The sequence below is a fragment of the Alexandromys fortis genome, unplaced genomic scaffold (genome assembly GCF_014885135.2).
Source record: "Alexandromys fortis isolate MF-2015 unplaced genomic scaffold, M_Fortis_MF-2015_v1.1 scaffold_190, whole genome shotgun sequence".
Taxonomy (NCBI): domain Eukaryota; kingdom Metazoa; phylum Chordata; class Mammalia; order Rodentia; family Cricetidae; genus Alexandromys; species Alexandromys fortis.
In genome coordinates, this window is record NW_026068059.1 from 1,934,465 (window position 1) to 1,957,621 (window position 23,157).

Consider the following 23,157-nt stretch of genomic DNA (forward strand, 5'->3'; position numbering starts at 1 on the left):
TGCCTCATTCCTTGTCTACTGGCAAGGTTGCAGAGGACCCTTAACGATGGGCTTAGAATGCAGGCTGTTACCTGAGAAGGCTGTCTCCCACAGACGCTGCACTTGACCTGGCTCTCAGCAGATGCTCTGGCCTGCAAGCATGTTCTGGAGGCATTGGATAGATGGGATTGCTTGCCCCCTGCTTCCTTCCCCAAGGCCTCTGAAAGAGGGTTTGCATCTGTCTCCTCTCCTGAGGAACTGGGTCCTCTGTGGAACCAGAAACTTTGTTACCCACAAACCCCTGCTGCCTTCACCTTGCCAAACTGCCACTGTCCTGGAGCCTCAGCTCACACCCACTTCTTCTCAAGATTCTTCCAGAGTTAGCACAGCAGCCTCTGGCCTGCAATTCGCCATGCAGCACAGGCTGGACTTTAATTTGCAAAGACCCTCTGCGTCCACCGTGCTGGCACTACAGGTGAGCTCCACTTCTAGCGAGGGCCCAGATGTGGATGCTGGATGTCTGGTTCTAACATCAGCCCTGCGTTTCTGCCTTTGCTTCGGCCATTACTCACTGGTTCCTTTTTTTTATGCTATGCAGGACACTGAGCCCAGGGCCTTGTCCATGCCGAGGAAATGTCTATAATGGAGCTACACCTTCAGCCCTTATCTCATTATAAATTATATACATATAATACATATGTATATATAATATATATGTATATCTTAATCATATTTTTATTTGTATTGGTGTTTTGCCTGCATGTATGTCTGAGTATCAAATGCATGCAGTATCCTTAGAGACCAGAAGAGGGCAACCAACTTGCCATGTGGGTCCTGAGAATGGCACATGGGACCTCCTCTGGAAGAGCAGCCAATGCTCTTCATCACTGAGCCATCCTGTAGCCCAGCGGTTCTTAACACGAGGGTCAAGACTGTGTGTGTGTGTGTGTAGGGTAATCGGAAAACATAATTATATTACAATTCATAAGAGTAGCAAAAACTGCTAAGGCCGGGCGATGGTGGCGCACGCCTTTAATCCCAGCACTCGGGAGGCAGAGGCAGGCGGATCTCTGTGAGTTCAAGACCAGCCTGGTCTACAGAGCTAGTTCCAGGACAGGCTCCAAAGCCACAGAGAAACCCTGTCTCGAAAAACCAAAAAAAATAAAAAATAAAAAAATAAAAAAACAGCTAAGTAGTTGCAATGAAAATAATTTTGTAGCAGGGGAGACGGTGTCACCACAACATGAGGAACTGTGCAACATTAGGAAGGCTGAGAACCACTGCTCTAGCCCTTTTATGTATAAGTGTGGGAGCACTTGGAGGCCATAAAGGAGTGGCAGATCCCCATTATGCTGAAGTTACAAGTGTCTGTGAGCCTCCCCACCCTCGACGTGGGTGCTAGGAACTGAAGTTGGGTCCTCTGGAAGAGCAGCAAGTGCTCTTAACTACTGTGTCTTCCCGGTCCCCTTGTTTCTCACCTTAAGCACAGAACCGCTCTCAGACAACATAGCAGGAGCTTTAGAAGTTGCTTTGCCCAGACCAGCACTCATTGGGCAGAGGCGCATTTCTGACACTAGGTGGCGGCATTGGGCAAAAGTTCTTTCAGAACGCCTAGGCCGGCGCCATTAGGTGAGTGAAAACTTTTTAAAAACTTTTTATTTCTGGTACAAACGATAAATATTTTGCATTAAAAATCTGGAATTCAAGTTTTCCTTGTACTTCATGCTCTCTTCCTGCCCCAGAACCTTGCCGAAGTACTTCAGTCCAATGGGAGGAAGAATTGGTGCTAGCTGAAGCAGCCAAGTTTGGTCCCAGGAAAGGCACATGTGGTGATCTCTGGGGCAGCAGTCTCCTGCTCCCCGGTGCCTCCCCTCCGAGGCAGAGAGAAAGCACTTCAGACACGGGAGTTGGGACATGAGTCCCCAGAAGTTCTTCTCTGGTCAAAGGTCCCTTTGCTGGTGGGGTAGGCATGATGTCAGCACATACACCCCCGGAACAAGTTCCACAGAAGAAACCTGGGCCCGTGCATTTTGACTGCATGTATGTGGGACATTTCAGGCGACATGGAGAGGGGAGGGCACCAGTCTGCAGAATGGTTTATCCCTCTCTGTCCTCCAGATGGGCACAGGTAGGCATCAGGGCTGCCCAAGGTTGTCCCTGCTGGGCGACACCCTTTCACAGTCAGGCAAATGAGGCCGTGGCTTCAGCGTCTGAGGCACAGGAATGGACCTAAGGCCCCAGATAGGGTTGCCACATCCTCTGGTGGCCAGTGAAGAACTTGTGGACCCAAGCAGCTCTCCTTGGGTCAAGCTCCCCACAGTTAGGGGTCCTCATCCCAGAGGCACAACTGCCTCTGGGGTACATAGAAGTCAAAACTGTAGTTCTTCCTGCAGCTTCTGATGCCGCACTTGTAGGGTGCTGGCCGGTCACGGCTGTGGCAATATTTGAGCATGCAAGGGTACCAGGCCAGGCTCAGACTGTAGTGGCAGGCACAGGGCTTTCCTCGGTCCCTCACTTGCCCACAGCGGGGCAACTCCATATGCTCCTTGGGGAGGGCCTCGAACATTGAACCGTCCACACCTGGGGGAAGAGGCAAGCAGGAAGAAGGTAGGAACATCTATAGCCCAGCACAGCCTTCTCTCCTGTCTCCCCTTCTAAGGCTGCCCTGCGGACAGACACAGGGCTGAGACCCAGGCCTGAGGCAAGGCTAATGGGTTACACCAAATCATAGCCATCCTCCTCCCATGCTCCTCCTCGGAGCCTCAACTATGTGCTGGGAATTCAAAGTCGGTCCAGAGAAGTTCACTGACATGGCTAGAGCCATACAATGAAGGGGGTGGGGGTTGGGGGTCAGGACCTGAAGCAGGCCTGTCTGATTTCACAGACTACACTGGGCCATGTAGCCACCAATGCTTTAAATAAAGCTACCTTAAGGACATCACCTGAGTGGGCAGGGCAAGGATGCGGACAGATACGAGAAGAGCACGCATGAGGAGTGACAGGGACCCACCCGACCAGGACTCTGCTTGGCGACTACGGGAAGGAACTAGTGCTAGGGTCAGGCCCGCCCCTTCATTTGGGGTGTGGTCTGGTATTGTGGACACGGCCACAAAGTTCAGCCCTGCCTTGGGAGGGGCAGGCTTCTCTACGTGCAGCTGGCTGGACAGAAGGCCCAGGAGCGAGCATCTTGAATCTCCCTGTCCTTTCTACACACAGGACTTGACAGTCCTAACAAAGGAACCTGGAGAAGGGCCAGCAGAGTGGCAGAGGAGCCCTGCGGAGCTGGGAGGAGACCCTGAGGGTTCTGGGAGCGATGCTGGCACCAGGGACGGTGAGACGCTTCCTGAGGTACCAGCGGACATGACAGCAGAACATCTGTGTCTTCACTATGGGTAGTGACAAGGATGTGGCGAAGTCTCCTTTCCCAGACCTGGCAGGCTGTCTCCTGTGAGTCTCTTCATTCCAACCACGTAGTCACCACCTCCTCCAGAAGCCTTCCTGACCTATCCCAGCCTACCCTGGGGGGTTTCGCCCTCCCCCCAGAACGCCTGTCACTCATGACTGCACACTCACACTTAACGGGTGCCAAACAGATCTACTGGCCACCAGCTGCAGCAACAGGGTGTCCACACTGGGCGTGTCTGTGTGGTCCATCTCTGAGGGGCCTCAGGAACTCACCCCCAAACACAACAAAGAGTCACTCAGCCAACCTGCTTCTCCCTCTTCCCACCGAGGGCAGCCCCCAGCTAACCTCGCTGCTCCGTCCAGAAGCGGACATCATCCTGGCGTGTGTAGATGGCCTCAGCGGCCTCGGCACACACATTGCGGAGGTGGGGACTCAGCAGGCCCGCCTGGCTGAAGTTCACAGCGACATCCATGTGTAGCTGCTCCAGACTCCGCACTTCTTCAGCCTGCCGCACCGCACGGGGGTTTTTCTGTAGATGCAAGAGGAGAATATCACCTACCATGTCCTCCTTGATCCCAGGCCCGTGGAGCCAAAGCAGTGGAGGGGCACCGAGCCCCAACCCGAGAAACCAATGCTCCAGGGGCAGTTAAGGCATTTCTGGCTTCTACTCGAAGTGGGCTGTATACAGAACTAACTTCTAGAGCTTACTGGTAAGTTCAAGGTGCAGCTGGGAGACAGGCTAGAAGTAGGTAGGCTAGGCAAGCTGTTCCGGGGTACATGTCAGTGTGGACATATGATTGCTGAATCCAAGGGACTACATCTTTCCAAGAAGGGCAGGCAAAGGGAAAGCCCTGGAGGGGAAGACGCCACAAGGCAGCCGAGACGAGCTACGGAAAGCTGGAACTCCAGGGAGGGATTCAGTGGTCAGTGAGTTGAAAGGCTGCAAGTGGCCTTTCTGACACACTTTCATGGTTGAGTTCTGATTTTAACCGCTCCTCAACAAGGAGACGAAGGCTCTACAGACAAGGTCATTTGTCCAGTATCCCTAGCTAATGAGGGACACGGGGAGAGGTGATGTTCAATACATCTTCAGAATCCACGCCTCTATCTCCACCCAAAAAGAGGTAGGGCCTGGGCCAGCAGCTTGGGGCTCGATACAGGTTAGAGATCTGGGGCTCTGTAGTCAGTCTGGCCTGGAGCAAAACCAGGGGACTGGGACTCTCAATGACTGGGGTGTTGAGAGAGTGTGGGGAGGAAGAGCAGGGTCGGAGTCTGAGTTTGAATGAGAACAGGGTGACCTCAAGGGTGGGAACTCTGGGTCAGGACCTGACCAGACAAGCCTGGGGTGGGTGCTCACCTGCCGGAGCTTGGCCATAGCCTCACTGGGGATAATCTCATTGTGCTGCAGCCGGGTGACAAAGCAGAGCGCCTGGAACTGATTCTGCCCCTTCTCCAGCTCCCCCAAGATCAGGGCTCGGAAGATCTTCACATCCTGAAGAGGAAAAGAGAAACGATGGAGACCAGCTGGAGGGAGGGGCCCCAGACCAGCCCTGGAGAGGACAGGCCTGGACACTGCCCCAGCACCTTCCCCAAAGACAACGCCTTCTCCTGCCCTAGGAAACGGCTTATCTTTTCCATTTATACCCATGACTTCAAAGATCACACCTCAAATGTTTCCACAGCTTTCTGGAAAATTGACAAGTGAACCAATGAAGAGGTTTTCTTTTTTTTTATGTTTATTTATTTATTTAAAGTATGTAGTATGCATAATGAGATGAAGGTCTATCTGGTCAAAGGGTTTCAAAAGGGTTTCTTTGAAACCCTTTGACCAGATAGACCTTCATCTCAAAAAAAAGACAGCACCTGTTTTTGATACAAATTATCTCCCCTTAGTAGAGACCCCAGTGTCCTTAATCAGAGAGGATCAGGGCTCCTGAGACCACCAGGCAGAGCACCATGGGGGAGGGGTTATGTTTTTTACAAGCACCAATTCTAGAGCTTTCTGGTACTCAGAACATCCCTGGGTATTCTGCAGTCAGCTTAGCCCCTGGCCCTCCACCTCCATCCGGGATCAGGAGGCAGAAGCAGCCAGCCGCAGCTGTGGCAGCCTTCGAAGGCTGGAAAGGCTTACCTTTTCCTCCTTCCCTCTCCACTTCCCCTTTCCCCACGGGGGTACTCATGGCATGACCAATGGGCCAACAGCTCCGTCCTGTTCTGAATCACTGCACGCATGAGAGAGGCTGGAGCAGGAAGAGTGAGCAGAGCCTCAGGCACCGTGTGTAGTCTGGTTATAGCTAGAACCTTCTGCTACATCCTCTACACCCTGCCCCCCAACCCCAAGCACCTTGCCTTTCTCACCTACTACATTCCTAACTCTGCTCCTCCCTGGAAGAGAAGGAAGTCAGCAGAGGTCTCGATCTGTGAAGAGCCCTCCTGCCACAGGGGCACCCTGGCCTCAGCCACTATGGCTGGGAACCTTCCTGGTCCCTATGCCAATGGCTCTTCCTGGACACCGGGAGATGCGTCCCTAGGCTTTTCATTGCTCAACACTTAGACCTGGGTTGCCCCACCAGGAAGGCCCCTTCATTGAGGGCTTGCTGTACAACTGCCAGGGTCCAAGTGTTCAGAGAACAGGCTCAGAGTGTTCCCTGGGATTCTAGATATAGGCAGGGAGGGGTAGATGGTTCCACCATTAGCTGCCCCAGGCTTTTCCAGGCCTCACTGTGACAGGGGACAGCTTGTGTACCTGACAGGTTAGTGTGCAGCTTGTGATATGGAAGGAAAGAGCCCTGAGCACTGTAAGCAGAGGTTACTGCCATCATTGTAGCGACCAGCAAATGTCACTCATGATCTGGGACAAGTGCCCATCATCTTTGTTTGGTTTGAGATAGGGTTTTCTATGTAGCCCTGGCTGTCTTGGAACTCGCTTTGTAGACCACGCTGGCCTGCTTGAGTTCCTTCCCTGTTTCAGAATTAGAAAACCAAGAGCACCTGCTTCTGCCTCCCGAGTGCGGGATTAGAGGCGTGTGCCACCACACTGGGCTAAGGATCTTCTAAAGCCTTGTGGCTTTCACCCACCCTAACTCTACAAGGAATCTCTTGCACTTTTACTAGAAATGACTTTAATAATGACTTTATTATAAATGCTGGGGATAGGAATGGGGAGAGCGATTTCCTAGAAGAGAGAAATGGAGTCTCCGCTGGGGAGAAAGGTTCCACGAGGCCCCTTCTCATCCAGCGCCTTGGAAGGAAGGTGAGTCAGCTTGGCTTCACTCCCACTTCCTCTAGACAGGAAATCCCTTCTTGGGTCACCATGCTGGCATCTCCTCATCCTGCCAGCCCGGGCCATCTGATCTTCCATCCACTCAGGTCGGCTGAGGGGACACTGGGGCTGATCTGCTGGTGGCAGATCCCGTCCCGGGCACAGTTCCTGTCAGGTGGGAATCCACACAAGATCTCTCTCTCTCTCTCCGAGAGTCTGAGTCAGGCAGTACCTGGGAGGTGTCTCATGTAGGATCCAAAGTCCACCTTGTGGGAAGGCTATCTGGATAATGCCTTCTTCTCTACGCCACATGTGTGAACTACCGGGTGGCTTCAGGGCTGCTGCGGGGCTCAGTGAGCCGCCAGCCACCTGCCCACCATAAGCAGTGGAAGGCACTGAACATTTAGAGCCAGACCTGAGACCGGAAGAGCTCTGCTTGAGGAGCTGATAAAATGGCTCAGTGGATGAAGAGCTTGTAATACCAGCACTGGGGACAGAGGCCAGAGAATCCCTGGAGATTTCTGGTTAGCCAAGCTAGTCTAATCCATGAACTTCAGGTCCCAATGAGGGACTAGCTCAAAAAAAAAAAAAAAATGAGCAATGACCATGACACCCGAGGTTGACCACTGGCTTGCTCCACACACATGCAGATACATACATGTTCCCATGTAGGTGCACACGTGTGTACCTGTGCATTCATGAATACATAGCTGCTGTTATGCACACACTTAAGCAATGCATGCTTGAGATACCACACACACACACACACACACACACACAAACACACACACACGAAACCTGCTTGAGTTCCTTCCCCGTTTCAGAATTAGAAACCAAGAGCAATGGCAAGCACCAGATGCTACCAACATGGGAAGCTGCCTGGGTGCAGAAGGAGGGAGGACTTCTGGCCAAGGTAGGGGAAGTCCTCTGTTAACTGTGGAGGGCAAAGTTTCCCTGATGTTGATAACTGGGAAAGAGAAACTGCTGTTACTGTGTGTCAAACGGATTGCAACATCTTATCTGAAGTCGAATCTACAGGCAACAGGGCTCAACTGTGAAGGAGCCTGGATTGGGTAACCTGCTCAAGGTCATGGATTTAGGGGCAATGCCCCTGGGATTTTAACCCAGGTAGTTCATACTGTCCCAAAAAGTCGAGCTCTTTCCCCAGAAAACACAGTTGCTTCCTGGATCTAATTTCCCTGATGTTAAACTAAAGAAATAGGCTGAGCAGGTGTGGTGTATTCCTAGTACTTGGGTGGTGGAGGCAGGAGGATTGCCAGTTTGAAGGCAACCTGGGCTACATAGAGAGATTTTGTTTCAAAAGAAAATGAAGGAAACACGGAATCAGGGAAGAAAGGAGGGAGGGAAGAATGAACAGACTGAGGCCCAGGCCCATAGAGCCAGTAGAGCGGCAGACAGGACTAGAGCCGGGGTCATTTCCCATCATATTCATTTGGCCACTATCGCTAAATCCTTGGTTGAATGCCCAAGAACATGGCAGTTCTGCTCTCACTGTGTGTGCCTAACAAACAGCCTGACGCAAATAAAGCACGAGGCAGGAACATCGCCTACCCCATCTAGCTACACTGTGAAAAACTCTTTCTATCCAGGTTCTTGATCCTTTCTCCCTCCCCCTCCCCCAGCCACATGTCTTCTGCTGGTCCCAGGGAGGGGGTGGGCATCACATCCTGACCCCCTAGCAAGGCTCCAGAACAGACAGAAGGACAGTGTGATGGAGCTCCTCTGCGGGGCAGATGCATTGGGAGCATCGGGACAGGTGTTAAGTCCAAGCCAGATGGAAACCCGCCTCCCAGCCTCTCTCCTTGCCTAGAGTCCCCTGGGATGATCCACCTAGACATTGTCAAATGCTCAAGGCAGACAGCACAACAGGGTAAGAGCCTTTGGCAGGGGGTAGAGATTTAGCATCTGGGCCTCCCAAACTTAGAGGGCTCCATAGCGTTCTTTCTCCCAGGAACCTTCAGCCCATAAGGAAGTACTGTGGTATATAGCAAGAAGAGGCCAAGCAGGGACAGAGAGGGTTGAAGTGCTGTCTGCGGCTGAAGCAAAGGTAGGCTTGAACATATCACAGTAGCTAAAATGGAATGCTGAGAGCCAGAGCTCCCTGCTTTGGTCCCTGGCCTTCCTGCTACTGGCCACATAACCTTGGGGGGAAATCAGTGTAAAATTCTCTTGAGTCTTAGTTTCCACACTTGCAAAATAGGCCCAGCATGAGTACTACCTTGAGGGACTGCTGGGAGCAATGGAAAAGTGAAAAAGCTCAGGACATGGGTGGAACTCTGGGTTTCTCCCCTGATTCCGCAATCCCTCGTCCCAGACATCATCTACTCCAGCCCTGAGAAGTCGTAAAGATTGCTCTGTAGATGGACTGGAGGCCCAGGCAGGTCGGGGACCCCTGTGAGGCTTGCGTGCAGGAAATAAGTAGGGGAACAAGGACTAGTCTTCCCCTAGGCAGGACTTTCACAAGTTTCTGAAAGGCAGAGGAAGAGCCAAGTCTAAGGGCCCTGTCGTTACAGGACTCCTGAGGCGAGGAAGGCTGACTTCACACAGTGAAGTCACACTTATACACACTTACACCTTCAGAGCAGGTATAAGGCCTAGAGTTGAAGTCTATGTTCATTACTACGGAGGCAACAGATGGATAAGGGAGTAACTGTCCTTGTGAGGGCAGGGCTGGGGTGGAGGGAGGACAGGAAGGCTCCCTAGACTGAGGGTGGTCCTTGAGATGGAAGTGATGCATGCTTTCCAGCCAAGAGTGAGGTAGGACATCCAATCACCCCTCTACTTTGCTGGCCTTGAGCATTTAATGTCATCACTGTCTGCACTATAAAGTGTACCCTAGAGGCAGCCACATCAGGCTCCTGCCCACAGTAACTCATGGGTTGCTTCTATATTGAAATACAGTTCCTAGCATGAGCAGTGTTGGATCATTTCCTGGACCTTTCTGTGAGTCTGTTACTCAGAGGAGATGTCCCACACCTGAAGAAGGTGGACAGAAGGGATCTCTCTCAGCTCCCACACACCATCTGCTCAGGCACGGTTCAAGGTCAGGATCTCCAGTCCTTAGAGCCACCTTCCCAGTGCCCAGCCCACCTCATTTAAATTCTCTCCTAGACTCATTGCTCCAGGCCAGGGGCACATCCCTTCTCAGTGCACTCCTGCCCGCTAGGACACAGTGTATGCTTAAGAAATGCCTGACCAGGCAGACAAAACAGCAAGGGTATGAGGGGGTCCTGTGACCAGCGGAGGGCCAGGTGGGAAGGAGAAGGGGAGCAGGGGAGGGTGGGAGGTGACTCAAGAGGCAATCAGCAAGAGTGGCAGGATCTGGGGTCTAGGAACTGGCTAAAGAGCCTGGGGATGTCCCTGGATGTCACTGGTGGGTTCTGAGCCTGGGGCCGGTGTGGTTCACATCTGGCTTTGACTCAGTGTGAGGCTGTGCCCAGGAGGGTATACACTAACTCTAAAGCCACTTGCGGTCCTTGTATTACATCTGCTTGGGGAATGATTCATTCAGGTCCTCTGTGGTCTGGCTCTGGGGTCAAAGACAAGTGGCTGGAGCCCATTTATGTGGCAGCCCGGGGCTGGAACAGGGCAGAAGCTCCGCGTTCACTAGCTGGGCGAATGGGTTCAGTATCTTCTTGGCCTTACCTATGGGGGTGGAAGGACACACTCCAGCAAGCGGACAGTCAATGGCTACCACTATTTTGCATTCTAAAAGGCCACTTCATGGGATCATAAGGGGAAGGGACTTCACTAGTCACACAGCTGTAGGGCCAGCACCAGAAAGCCAGACTTCCCTACTCTTAGGGCAGAGTTCTGCTTCACCCTGAGGGGATTCCTCAGCGCCCTCCCCCGACCAGTCTATCTTTCTGAGACCCACCGTGTTTCCCAGAGAGAGGGGGGCTACTTTTGGCTCAGCCTTGATGGGGTTCCATGGGAACAGGGAAATGACGGCAGACAGCTGTGCTGGAAAAACACCCGTGACAGGCGACACCCTGTGTGGGCCCTTCAGGCCGCTTCCCCAGAGAGGCCCAGAGAGTGCTTCCTGCAGGGGGAGGGAGGCCTGGGCCTGTGATGGGCCAAGACAGGAGCAGAATGGCCCTCCATGGCCCTGTGAGACTTAGAGAAGAGGGCAACACACGGCTTGGGCCACTGTTATTGGGATATTACTTTACCCTCAGTCAATCTAGTCCAGCTGACACACCCAAGTTTATACTGGCTTTCCCTACCCCTGGGCTACAGGCTGCCATCTTTCACACAGATCTGTTATTCTTTTCTCACATAATGGCTCCCATCACACACACACACACACACACACACACACACACACACACACACACACTCTCAGCAGGCTCTGTCTCCCATCACACACACACACACACCCTTAGCAGGCTCTGGTTCCCATCACACACACACACACACACACACACCCTCAGCAGGCTCTGGCTCACACATTATCTCACCCACAGCCCAACCACTCTGCTCAGACAGGCGCTGTGAGCCATGTACCATCACCTCGGCTCCCCTCACTCCCTTCAGGCTCCCAGACTCCAGCTCCCAGCGCTCCAGGACACCCCTCCTCACCACACTTTCCACTTTGCTACAGAGCAGCTGAAACCTACAGGGGCTCAGGGAGCAGAACTGTGTGTGTATGACAGAGACAGCCCAGACCAGATGACACTGGCCACTGCTCCAGGGCCTGCACAAAGCAATACTTACCCCCACCCCTTCTAGCCCCACTCCCCTTGCTACTGGCCAGTTGGGGGCTCACTGCCTTCTGGTAGTGTGCTCTGCCATCCCCATCCCCTCATCAGCAGAGCTCGTGACTCTGGGGCCCTGGCTGAGCCAATCTAAATATTTATCCCTCAGCTCCTGGCTGGAACTGCTTCATGACCAGACAAGGGGCCAGATTCACTAGGCTGGGCTGGGGAGGGCAGACTCAGGAGCTCCTCTGTAGCTCTGTCTAGGCTCTTTTCCCAGGAGGAGGACCGGATGCGCTCAACCCAGAGGTAGGATGGTACAGGAGATGTAGGCACCCTCACTGTGCACACAGACCTGGACAGAGGTTTCTTGTTATAGGGTTAGTACAACTACTACCCAGGACCCATGCCCCTCACTGCCAGTTCCCAGCCTTCCCAAGAGCCCCTCACGCTCTGTCAGCCAAATCCTAAAGGTCACCGCCATCCTGACTGCCCCAGGGGAACAATGTGAGGCTTTATGTGGATCAACTGCTCCCCACTGTCTAGCTGACTCAGAGCTCCTGACATGGGGCACCACACTTCCTCCTCACTTAGATTCCAGCCTCCCTCACTCCCTGTCCTTCATGGGAATCCCCACTGACAGGTAAGTAAACACTGGCCAATTTAAAGGACAGAAGTTCCTAGTGATGAATTGGTCCCTAGTGCAGAAAAAAAAAAGTTGGAATTACACATGGGAATGGAGAGATGCAGTAGAGGGGCCTGCTTGGCTGCCTGTATTGGGACGACATACATTTTTCATAGGTCCCTTGTTCTGTAGAGTCCCCTCAGTCACTCTGCCCAGGAGAGTCACAGACATGGAGCCCAGGCTCACAGAGGCTAAACGGCCTGTTGCATCACACAGCCAGAAAAGGGAAGAAAAAAATGCAGGGAGTGTTTGGCAATACTGGGGACCTGGCCTTTTTACCCCCCAGAGCCACCCAGGGCACTGCTGAGAAATCAACCGTGGATTCCCTGGGAATTATGAGTTTGGGGAACAGGGCCCATACCAGCTGCATATAAAGAAGTGTTTGTGGGTTCCTGTGCACTGGGTTCTTCCACACTCCTCCTGCCTCTCCACAGTGTGTTCCATCCTTCTCGAAGGAGCCCACGCGGAGTGCCAGAGGAACCCAATCACTCAGAATGTGGTACAAGAATCCCTGGGAGCTAACCCTGAGTCACTACCAGCTGTCTGACCGAGCTTGTCACCAATGTCACCTCCAAGCTGAGTGTGTGCCTCTGAAGAGAGCAGGCAAATGTGCCTCATGATGCGGCAGTGCGGACAATTAAGACCACGTGCGTGATCAGAGTAACTGTTCCATACAGGATGCCACATACCCTGTCTGCATCTTCAGGCTGGGTCATCCGCCTGCCTGCCTGTGGGGTGGGTGTCTGTGTGAGCTTACCCGCTACTCCTCTACAGTCTGAGGAGTCCAACAACAAATTCCACCCATGCCCTGCTGTGGAACAGAATATTTGTTCAACTAAGAAAAGATGGGTTACATCTGTCTGTGTTGCAGAAGAATTGTTTAACGATGTAAAGATGGGTTACATCTGTCTGTGTTGCACAATAATTGTTTAACTATGTAAAGGTGTGTTGCTTTGATTTATGCTGCATTTGTTTAGCTATGTCAAGATGTGTTGCTGCCTGCCTAAGGCACACGATCGGCCTAATAAAAAGCAGAACAGTCCATAGCTAGGCAGAGGAGGGATAGGTGGGGCTTATGGGTGAGAGAAAAGGTGGGCCAGCGAGTTGGGGGCCAGACAGACGGACACAGAGGAAGCAGGAAAGCATGCTGGACAGTACATAGATGCGGTAAACAAGCCTGAGCTCAGCACACAGATGAACAGAAATGGGATAGTTTAAGTTAAAAAGAAAAAAAGGGGCTGGAGAGATGGCTCAGCAGTTAAGAGCACTGACTGTTCTTCCAGAGGTCCTGAGTTCAGTTCCCAGTAACTGGTTACATGATGGCTCACAACCATCGGTAAAGAGATCTGGCATTCTTTTCTGACCTGCAGGCATGCATGCATGCATGCAGGTAGAACACTGTATACATAATAGATAAATAAGTCTTAAAAAATTATTAAAAAAGAAAAGAAAAAAGCGCTAGCTAGAAACAAGCCTAACCTAAGGCTAAGTTCTCATGATCAACAATAAGTTTCTGTGTCTGTATTTGGGAGCTGGTTGGCAGCTCAAAGAGAAAGCCTGTTACAACCCCCCCCTTTTNGTATTTGGGAGCTGGTTGGCAGCTCAAAGAGAAACACCTTAATATGGCTTCAATCTACTTCTCCCGCCTATCAGGGGGGGGGGGGGGGGGGGGGATGCCAGGGAGCGCACTTGATCACAGGCAAGACTTTGTACTCTGACCCAAGGAGGAGTTAAGCAGATATGGAGGAAGGATTAGAATTGGACCCAAGAGTCCCACACACCCTTTAGTTCCTGTAAACTCCCAAGAAAATGCTCTGTGCTCCAGAGTTCTTCCTCAGAAAGCACATCCGGGGGTACAGAGATGGCTCAGTCAGGAAACAGCCTGCTGTGCAAGCATCAGGGACTGAGTTCAGATTCCCAGCACCCATGTAAGGAGCAGGGCACGACTGCACGCACCTATGATATTAGCGCTGGGCAGGAAGAGAAGCAAGAGACTCCCTAGAGCTCACTGGCCAAGATCAGTTCAGCTAGTCCTGCTGAATCTGTGAGCTCCAGGGTCAGTGAGAGACCTGACTCAAAAATACGGGGTGGGAAGTGATTGAGGAAGGCACTTGATGCCAACCTCTGACTTCTAACATGCATCTGTACCCACATGAACATGTACACATGCATACATCCAAACTCTGCACACAAACCCAAACACAAGAGTACTATTTTTTTTTCTAACCTCTACTGCCCAAGGTTTCTAATCCATCACGTCTTCCATGCCAAACCATAGAGGGCCCAACACAAGGTAGGATTTAGGACCTTAAGACCTTCTCTTCTTGTCCTACACCGATGTGATAGGACATCCTCCTGGGACAGTGTCCATGTAAAGTCCTCACTGACAACATCCCACAGGAACCCCACCCTTGATCTTGGACAGGCAATCTGATGCTTCCTGGATGGTTCTTTCCTCTGGCTTCCACTTACCCATTGGCACCCAGGACAGGAAGCAAGTTTCTAATCTCCCTGGGTTGTTGGCTAAGCCATGGCACTATGTGACTCTTGATACTGGCATTCTCTTCCCAGTTTCAGCCAGTGAATCCCCACAATCCCTTTCTTCTCCACTTTTGGAGTGGGAGTCCTTCTCCTCGTCCTCTTCCCCACTACCCTGATGTAAGCACACAGGACTTTTTTCATATCTTGCAGCCTCACCTACCCTTTGTGGCCAGCCCCAAAGCAGACTGCTTGCGACGTGACTCATTCCTTCCCCTGCTTTTGGACATTCAGACAGGGGGACAGAGAGCTTGGACAGAGATAGCATGGGGGAGGGAGCCAAGAGGGCTGTCAGATAAGCAGCCAGAGAGAGATGGGGGCAAGCCCGCTATTACTGTGCTCAGTGGCTATATACACACAGTTCAGATTATATACGCAGGGTTTGGATGATAAAGAGTGTTGCTCACCGTGTATATCAGGAGGAGGAATTCCCATGTGGAGGGCATATAAATTTAGGCCCAAAGTATAAACGCTGCTTACAGCACACTGGGACCTGGGAGATGTAGGGTGTAAGGCTCAGCGTGCATGAGGCCCTGGGTTCAATTCCCAGCACCAAAACAAACTAGAGTCAGCAAAGGGAGAACAGCAGATTCATACTACTGAAATGAGGACTCATGTAGCCCAGGCTGGTCCTGAACTCCCTAAGTAGCTGAGGGTGACCTTGAACTACTTATCATTCTGTCTATACTTCCCAAGGGCCAGGATTACAGCTTTGCACAACCATGCTCAATTTAGGTGGTGTTAAGGATCAAACCCAGGACTTCCTGCACGGTACACAAACACTATCAATTGAGCCCTATCCATAGCCCTAATCGCCCCCCCCCCCCAGCCCACCGCACCACTTTAACAGGATCTTTCATAGTCTAGACTGGCATTCAACTTAAAGAACCCCGTTGACTGACCCTCCTGTTCAGATACTCTATTTTAGTGGGATGGGGTTCCGCCTAGGTGTGAGGAGCCTGCAAACTTCCCAGGGGACTCTTCAAAGCCACTGACCCATATCCTACTGACATTCTTTCAGAACTCCAGCTCAGTCAGCCCGGTGCGCATCAGCCTGAGGAAGGGCTCCAGAGCAGTGACACAGAATAGCCAGCCATGCAACAGTCCATGCTGCTCATGGGATCTGCTAGCCGAGTCTGGGCTCTAGTGTCCCCTAGCGTATGGATGACTGCCTGCTTGACCAGCTTCGGGGCCAAGGTGCAGGCAAGGCAAGGAACAGTCAGTAGGTGTTGGATGTCTACCTGGGAAGAACGGCAGGGCTGGGAAGAAAGGGTGCAACGGCTGGGACCCCTCCTGCACAGGGGTGTCACAAAGACCTGAGCTTGCTTAGATCATGGTTGACTGTTGTGTGGTGGGGGAGGGGGAAGCAGGCACTGGCTGGCTGGCCACTGATCCAGTAGATTCCAGAAGAAGCTGGTAGTTAGTGGAGGCTCATACCTAGAACCTTATCTCTTGAGACTGTGAGCGGGGCAAGAGGATCAAGAGTTCCAGGCTAGACTTGTGCCAACAGTTTCCTCAGAGATTGAAACAGCCCATCCTGAGGAGAAGCTCCTGAAGCAGGAAGTTAAGCAACTCAAAACAGCTTTAGGAAGTTCCTGAAACTGACCAGATACACTAGACGCCCCCCCCCCCCTTCCTTGCCAGAGTAAAATAAAAAGTTTCAAGGAAGCTGAGACCAGACCAGATGCCTGGAAGAAGCAAAAGCCTGTGGAAATGCATGGAAGAGGCTTAGACCAACCGAGGCACCCCCGGGAAGGACACTCTCCGACCCTCTGAACAGCCTACTTGTAGGCTGTGCCTTGTGCTCCAGGTTCCCAGCTTTCTGAGTGGTTACCCATGCTGGGGGGGTGCGGGGGGGACTTGGTGATACAGCTGTCTTTGAGTCATTTCTGTTCCTGTAAGCAACCCCTCACCCATATTCCTGTAACCAACCTCAATAAAATTCACTGGTTCACCAAGCTGGGCTTTGGTCATTTTATATTTTGGTCTGTCATGATTCCCTGACTGGGGTAAGTAGATCTATGAATAGCATTTCCCCAAGAAAAGTTGTCATACTGTATAGTAAGACTCTGTCTCAAAATTAAAAGATTAAAAAAAAAAAGGTTTCAGACTATCCTGGATCACAAGGAAGTTCAAGGCCAAGGTCAGTCTAGACTTTATTTGGAGACCTTGTCTCTGAGACAGAAAGAAAACAGGAACAAAGTGGAACTCTAGTCTTCTCCGGGCTCAATGTTGATTTTCTCTGTGATCTATTGCCTACCCTTTAACCTCTTTAACCCAAGCTGAAGAGGGAAGAAGCTGGCTGAACCGTGGAGCGAGGCAGCTTCGGAGCTAACCGTTCTTCATTTCCTGAGCCTCTGACACAGCATTAGAGACAGAGTGGGCACACCATGTTCAGCTCTGCCCCTGCCCTCAGGACAGGCACCAGTGTTAACATAGTTTACAGATGAAGAAAGGAAGGCCCAGAGAGATCAAGCAGCTGGACGGAGGTAGACCAGCTCGCCAGTGGTAAAGCAGACTTGCCTCATTCACTCCGTACTGTCTCTCCCAATGCTGATCAGATGACAACATCACTATTCCTAAAAGACTTCAGAATGACTTTCCCCCCTAAAGCAGCCCCTAATGGGCATGGCACACAAAACCAGAGCTGGGCCGTTTTCTACAGGAGAAAAACATTACATCTAGGCAGAGCTTTCCAGTGAAAAACTAACAAAGGCTTTGAGGCAAGAAACCTTAAGAAGCGAGCAACAGGCAACCTGTGGGGGAAGGACCAGGCACAGAGTCGCTCTGGCCGGTAGAGGCAACAAGGTGGAGTAGACTAAACATTGTCCTCCCTAGTCCCTGTGTACCCCCACTCCACCGTGTCCTGAGCCAAAGACGAGGCCAACAAGTCCTCTGATAGCTGGCTCTCCACTTTCTGTGACTTAAACTCCCATTCCCCCACCCCCTCGAAATTGGAGATGCCAGGAGCAGGTGTGAAATGCCAGCTCTGGGTCAGTGGCTAACCTGAAAAGCAGACTTTTGAAAACTAGGTGAAAGTTTGAGCCACTATGGCGATCAACAAGCCATCCACTCAGAATGTTCCCTCCAACTGAGCAGCCAGATGTCCCCTGCCCCAAACTCAGTCCAGCCCTCACCGCAGGCCACTATCACCCCTGTCACAGCCTCCAGTGCTTCTCCGCTTTCTTTCCTGGTCTCTTTTCCGGACAGACCGGAGCAATAACAGCCTACAGTAGCCTTCTGTAGCCTTAGGCTAGAGAAGCTCCACTCCTAGCCTTTCACACCCCACCCTGCTCGGTTATCAGAAGTCTTGCCTGGAGGTGGCTAAATCTATAAGGCTCCAGGGTGGTAACCACACAGGGCCCACGGGCAGGAGGGTGGGACACTAACAGCGCATTCTCTGGCTGGCTTTTAGGTCAGAGGGTTTAGGGCGGAGATTAGATCCCCACTTGTGATAGATTCAGACTCCATTTGCGTCTTCCAAGCCCAGAACACCGGAGATAAAAAGTTCCTAAAGTTCAGCCAGCTACCTAGGCTGTCAGCTCCCCTTTGTCCACACACTGGCTTGTCTGCCCCTGCTAGCATCTAAGATCCTAGCTTGGGCCTGTGCGGCAAGCATGGGCTACCATTCTGTTAAGTCCTCTGTCAAGATGACTCCCTGGGCCTGGGCCAGATCACCAGTCCAGCCTTGCCCCTACTCCACCCAAGGCTAGACCTCCTCAGCAGCTCTGCCATCTATGACAATCTCATGGGGTCTCTAGCTGCCTACCTGTACTCTGCCCCCTCCTCCCAAGCTCTCCAAATAATTCCTTTCACAGAAGCAAGAGGGGGGCCTCTTCCCCCAAAATAGAGGGGCACAGCACCTCCTTTTAGGGAGGAAAGCCGAAAGATGATTAGAAGATTCTCCCCCTCCCCCCCGCCCCATAAGATAGGGTCTCATTCTGTATCTATCCCGGCTAGACTTTAATTTGTGTTCCTCCTATTTTAGGATCCTGAGCACTGGGGTGACAGGAGTGAGAACATTCCCCTTCACCAAAAACTTATCCATCTTCTTTTCTTCAAGATGTTTCTTGTTGTTGGGTCACTGTCTGTCACCCAGCACCCCTGACTTCCAGTTCCTGATAATCCTAGCACCTCTCTTCTTTCCCTCTGCTGGTTCCCTCCACAATACTGCACACACACACACACACCCCACGACACACACAGCACGTACGGGAAGGGGAGGGGGAGGTGGGGGAGGGAGGGAGGGAGGGAGGGAGGGAGGGAGAGAGAGAGAGAGAGAGAGAGAGAGAGAATAAAGAGAGCAAAATTGTAGACTTCACTAGCCTGTCAGGCTTGGGCGAGACACTGAAAACCTTTTCCAAGTGAAGGGGGCCTCCCCTCCCTTCCCCCAACTTTTCCTAGGTCCTCTTGCTCCAAGCTTTCCAGCCCTCCAGGTCCCGGAGGAGAGAGCAGCTCCTTGTCTTGGGAGAGACCAGAGGCAGAGAGACAGCTCTGCAGGGAAAATGATCCCGGAATGGTGCTCCAGGGCTGGAGGTCTTGAAACCACTTCCTTGCCAAGTACAGAAGAGGAAAGAGACCTGACTTCAAACCACACTCACAGCAACAGGGAAGACCAAGGTCCCCGATGCCACCTGTGGATTTCTCCCTTTCGTCACAGAAACTGTTGCCAGAGGGAAGCTTTGTTAACGCGCACTTTGTCGGAGTGTCAGCTGGGAGTGCCGAGAAGGAAGCAGGGACAGGGGCTGCTAAGTGCGTGAGAGGGGCCTTGGCTGATCAGAGCCTAGTAACAGAAGGCTGGAGGTGTTAGTACGGGAGTTCATTGATGGGAATAAAAGACCGATCTGGGTGCTGCAGAGTTACAGAGAGGAGCCTGGTGTGACCTTGGGCAAGTTGCGTCCCTCTTCCCGCGCTGCCTTTCTCTTCTGCAGGTTTGAAGGTGCCTGCGACTTCCGACGGCTAAGCTCGAAAGCAACCCCCTCCCGGGGACTGCGGGGTGGGACAGGACCAGGGAGGGTGCCTCACCTTCTTGAAATCCGCAGTGAACGAGATGAGAGTGCCGTCGGGTTTGCGCAGCTCGAGGCTGATGCTGTCGGCGTCGCTGTCCGCTTGCAGGCTCTCCTCAGTCACCTGGCCGTCGGGCAGCCTCACACGGACCCGCAGCTCCGCCGGCACGCTCCCCGCGTCCGCGCTGCGCGGCGCCCCAAGCAGCAGCGGCGACAGTAGTAGTAGCAGCAGCGGCAGCGCGGGGCGCGCCGAGGGGACGTCGCGGCGGCCGGGGGGCCGCATCCCCGGGGCCCCCGGCGCGCCGCGTGGGGGAGGGGAGACGCTCCTACAAAGTTCGCCCGAAGTTAGGGGTCCGGTTCAGGGATTGCGGGCAGTCGCCTCATCAGGTGGGGAGACTCAGACCCGAGGTCCCCACGACGTGCTGCGGACTCACGTGGGCCGCGATCAGCCACGCACCCCGAGTCCCGGACAGTGCCCCCCGTGCGTGTCCCCCAGTCGCCGCGGCCCCAGCCGCCCGGACTCCTGAGCTCTCAACTCCGTTCAGCACTTTTCATTCAATCCCACCCCCCGTCACTTCCTTCAGAAAACAGAAACCACCAGGACCTGCCTTAAAGAGACCGCGCACCTCTTGGCCCTTAAAGGGACCGCGGTGGCCCAGAGAGGGGCGGGGATTGGGGACCGCGGCTCAGCCGCTTTGTGGCTAACGCTGGCTTTCTCTGGGTCCCTCCCTCCCGCAGCGCCCCGTCACCGGCCAGGCCTTGTCCGGAGTTTGCGCTCGGGGCAAATCCCTTCTTTCCCCCATTAAGGGCAGGGCGGGTGACTCTTCCACCCGCCCCCCCACACCCCTCTGGCTTGTTCTGGTGCCACGTGGATGAAATAATCAGGCTTGGATTTTCAGGGGGTTTGCTTAGTCTTTTAGTTTCTCTGACACAGCGAATTTCTCAAATGCGGCTGGGGAAAAAAAAATCAGGCCTCACCTCGCACTCTGTCCTTTCCTAGTCGGGGAGTAGAGTTGGGGGTTGAAATCCATCTGTGCAACCATCAGGTGTGAGCTGTTTTGGTGAGTGAGACCGACAATCTGGATGCGATTTTCAAGGAGCACTTTGTGGGCCGTTATGCAGTTTCCCTCTCCTGTGTTGAGTTGGCCTTCTCCAGTCCAGCCCACCTCCCAGGGCCCCTGCTCTTTCCGGTAATACACTGAGCACAGCCAGGGAAACGCTAGATTCCAAGCCACTGGGGACACCAGATTGGGACAGTCGTGCTTCACGGCCAAGGGCCATAAAAAGACAGCCCTGCCATGCCAGAAACTCCAGCAAACTGAAGACCGGGGGTGTAGGATTTCTGCCTGCGTGGTGACGTGCAAGTGTACTTTAAAGATTCTTTGAGTCTAAGTGTCCCCTGGTGAACCCCTGGAGAGTGTTGAAGAGGCCATAGAGATAAGGTCCTTTGGGGATGTTCAGAACCTTTTGTTCCTCCTGTCTGTTGCCACTTCTGATTGTTCCAGAAGTTGTCTCTGGGGTCCTGATGGGTGAAACCGCCCTCCCCCCTTGCTCAGCAGCTTCTTTCCCTCCTAGGGGGATCTCCACCGTTATCAGCATGAGCCCTTCCTTTGGCACACATACAAGACTCCATGGGACTTGTTCATCTCACACAAATTTTCCAAACCTCCAATATCACTTTGATGTTTACTAAAACACAGCTTCCTGGATCTTAAACCCATGGCTTCAGACCTTTTTGGGAATGGACAGGGAGTTAGCACTGGTAACTCTATCACCCTCTGTATCGTGATAGACACTTGGTACTTGACAGGGGGTTGAACGTGGAGGATCCAGAATGAATGGCATCTTTCTTGGGGAACCACCTCTCTGGAGGACTTCTTCACCCTGGGCAGTTGGGGCAGACTGCCAGACAATAGCTGGACTGTTTCATTGGGGGTCTTACAGCCTGAGCTGGCAGCACTGAAGACATAGTCGCCTGGGGTCGCAAGGCTGGCCTCTTGCCTGACAGGATGCTCGATCTCAAGGAAGCCTTCAAGCTAGGCCTGCCACCATGAGTCAGTCCTACAGTCATTAGGGGCCTCACCCACATTTCCTAACTTCCCCTGTTTCGGGTCCTGTTCCATCCATCACTAGTTCCGTCCTTGGCAGCGTTCCCAGGCCCTAGACCCTCCCCCTAGTCCCCAACAAGAACCAAGAAGTGGGCAAAGGATCTATATCTCTGTGCCGACCCTGCAGTTTGGAAACACAGGTGTGGAAGACCTTTTCTGTATCCCCACGGCTTCCCTATGAAGAGTCCTCTGTTTCAGCTAGAACTCAAAACTGATCTGTCTTTTAAAAAGATAGGGAACTTGCAACCTCTTCCACGAGCCATGGCCATGCCCATAGTGTTTCTGGTGACTGTAACAGGTGTTCACAATTGGGAAAAAACCCAGGTTTCCCAGCAGACTTTCTGAGTCACTTACTCATCTGTAGCTATGCCCCGTTCCCCTTGGCCTCTGGACTACTACAGTCATTATTATAATTCTTATACAGCTTCCAGTTACTGTAGGGATCTTTGCTTTGCTTTGCTTTCGAGACAAGGTCTCACTATGCAGCCCAGGCTAACTCTAAACTCTTGAGCTTCCTGCTTCAGCCTCCCATGAGTATTAAGATTATGGAAGCCGGGCAGTGGTGGTGCACGCCTTTAATCTCAGCGCTTGGGAGGCAGAGGCAGGCGGATCTCTGTGAGTTCGAGACCAGCCTGGTCTACAAGAGCTAGTTCCAGGACAGGCTCCAAAACCACAGAGAAACCCTGTCTCGAAAAACAAAACAAAACAAAACAAAACAAAACAAAACAAAAAAAAGATTATGGGCATATGTTATCAACCTGGCTTCATTGTAGTATCAAGTCCAGGTTCTGTGCCTCAGACTTTATACACACCATCTTATTTAATTTCAGGACAACCCTCCCAAGTACGTTCTATTCTTAGCCTCTTTTGATTGGCTAACAAGCTGGGATTTAGAGAGGTAATAATACCGAAGGCCACACAGGTAGTGGAGCCAGCATCAGCTCAAGCAAGGCTGCCTGACCACAAAGCCCTTGCTTTGAATCGCAGTAGCATCTGCCTGTCTGCAGCGTTCACTTTCTTCCAGCTCTGAGTGAGCACACGCCCCACGCTATCTTTTCCTGTTATCTAACGGTTTAAGTGGGCACGAGGCTGTCAGTTTAAGCAGACCAGCCCCACACCAGGAACGGACTGCCTTCCTTCCACAGATCACCCGGGTATCTATTCATCTCGGACTCTAAGGCTCTGAGAGGAGAAGCCCTCACAGTTCTAATACCCTGAGGACAGCCAAACAGCCCTCATCGTCAGGAAGTCCTTTATGTCTCATCTTTAAGTGTCATGCCATACACGGATTTCTGTCTCCTTCTCCTCTCCAGCCTGAGGGAAGCAGTTTCTGAGTTCCCAATAGCACCCCAGAAAGGGTATTAGGATCTCAGGGCTAGGGCTTGGCCACTCATGAGCTGTGAGATTCCCTGAGCCTCTTTCTTCATCTGTGAAATGGGTACATACATGCTTAGC

At 52.5% G+C, this 23,157-nt stretch overlaps 1 protein-coding gene across 1 annotated transcript; it reads right to left on the reverse strand.

The window, feature by feature from the left end:
• Window positions 1–1,617: 1,617 nt before the first annotated feature.
• Window positions 1,618–20,207, reverse strand: Oaf (out at first homolog). The gene is made up of 4 exons (XM_050120067.1): window positions 19,614–20,207; window positions 4,743–4,877; window positions 3,731–3,914; window positions 1,618–2,559 (listed from the first exon to the last, which is right to left on the reverse strand). The coding sequence occupies exons 1-4, from the start codon at window positions 19,875–19,877 to the stop codon at window positions 2,300–2,302; spliced, it is 843 nt and encodes a 280-aa protein (XP_049976024.1). The 5' UTR covers window positions 19,878–20,207; the 3' UTR covers window positions 1,618–2,299.
• Window positions 20,208–23,157: the final 2,950 nt, after the last annotated feature.

Coding starts and splice junctions, on each gene's coding strand:
- Oaf (XM_050120067.1), bottom strand. CDS start 19,877: ATGCGGCCCCCCGGCCGCCGCGACGTCCCCTCGGCGCGCCCCGCGCTG. Junction 3,915..4,742: donor CTATGGCCAAGCTCCGGCAG/GTGAGCACCCAC, acceptor TTGCATCTACAG/AAAAACCCCCGTGCGGTGCG. Junction 2,560..3,730: donor CTTCTGGACGGAGCAGCGAG/GTTAGCTGGGGG, acceptor CTCTTCCCCCAG/GTGTGGACGGTTCAATGTTC.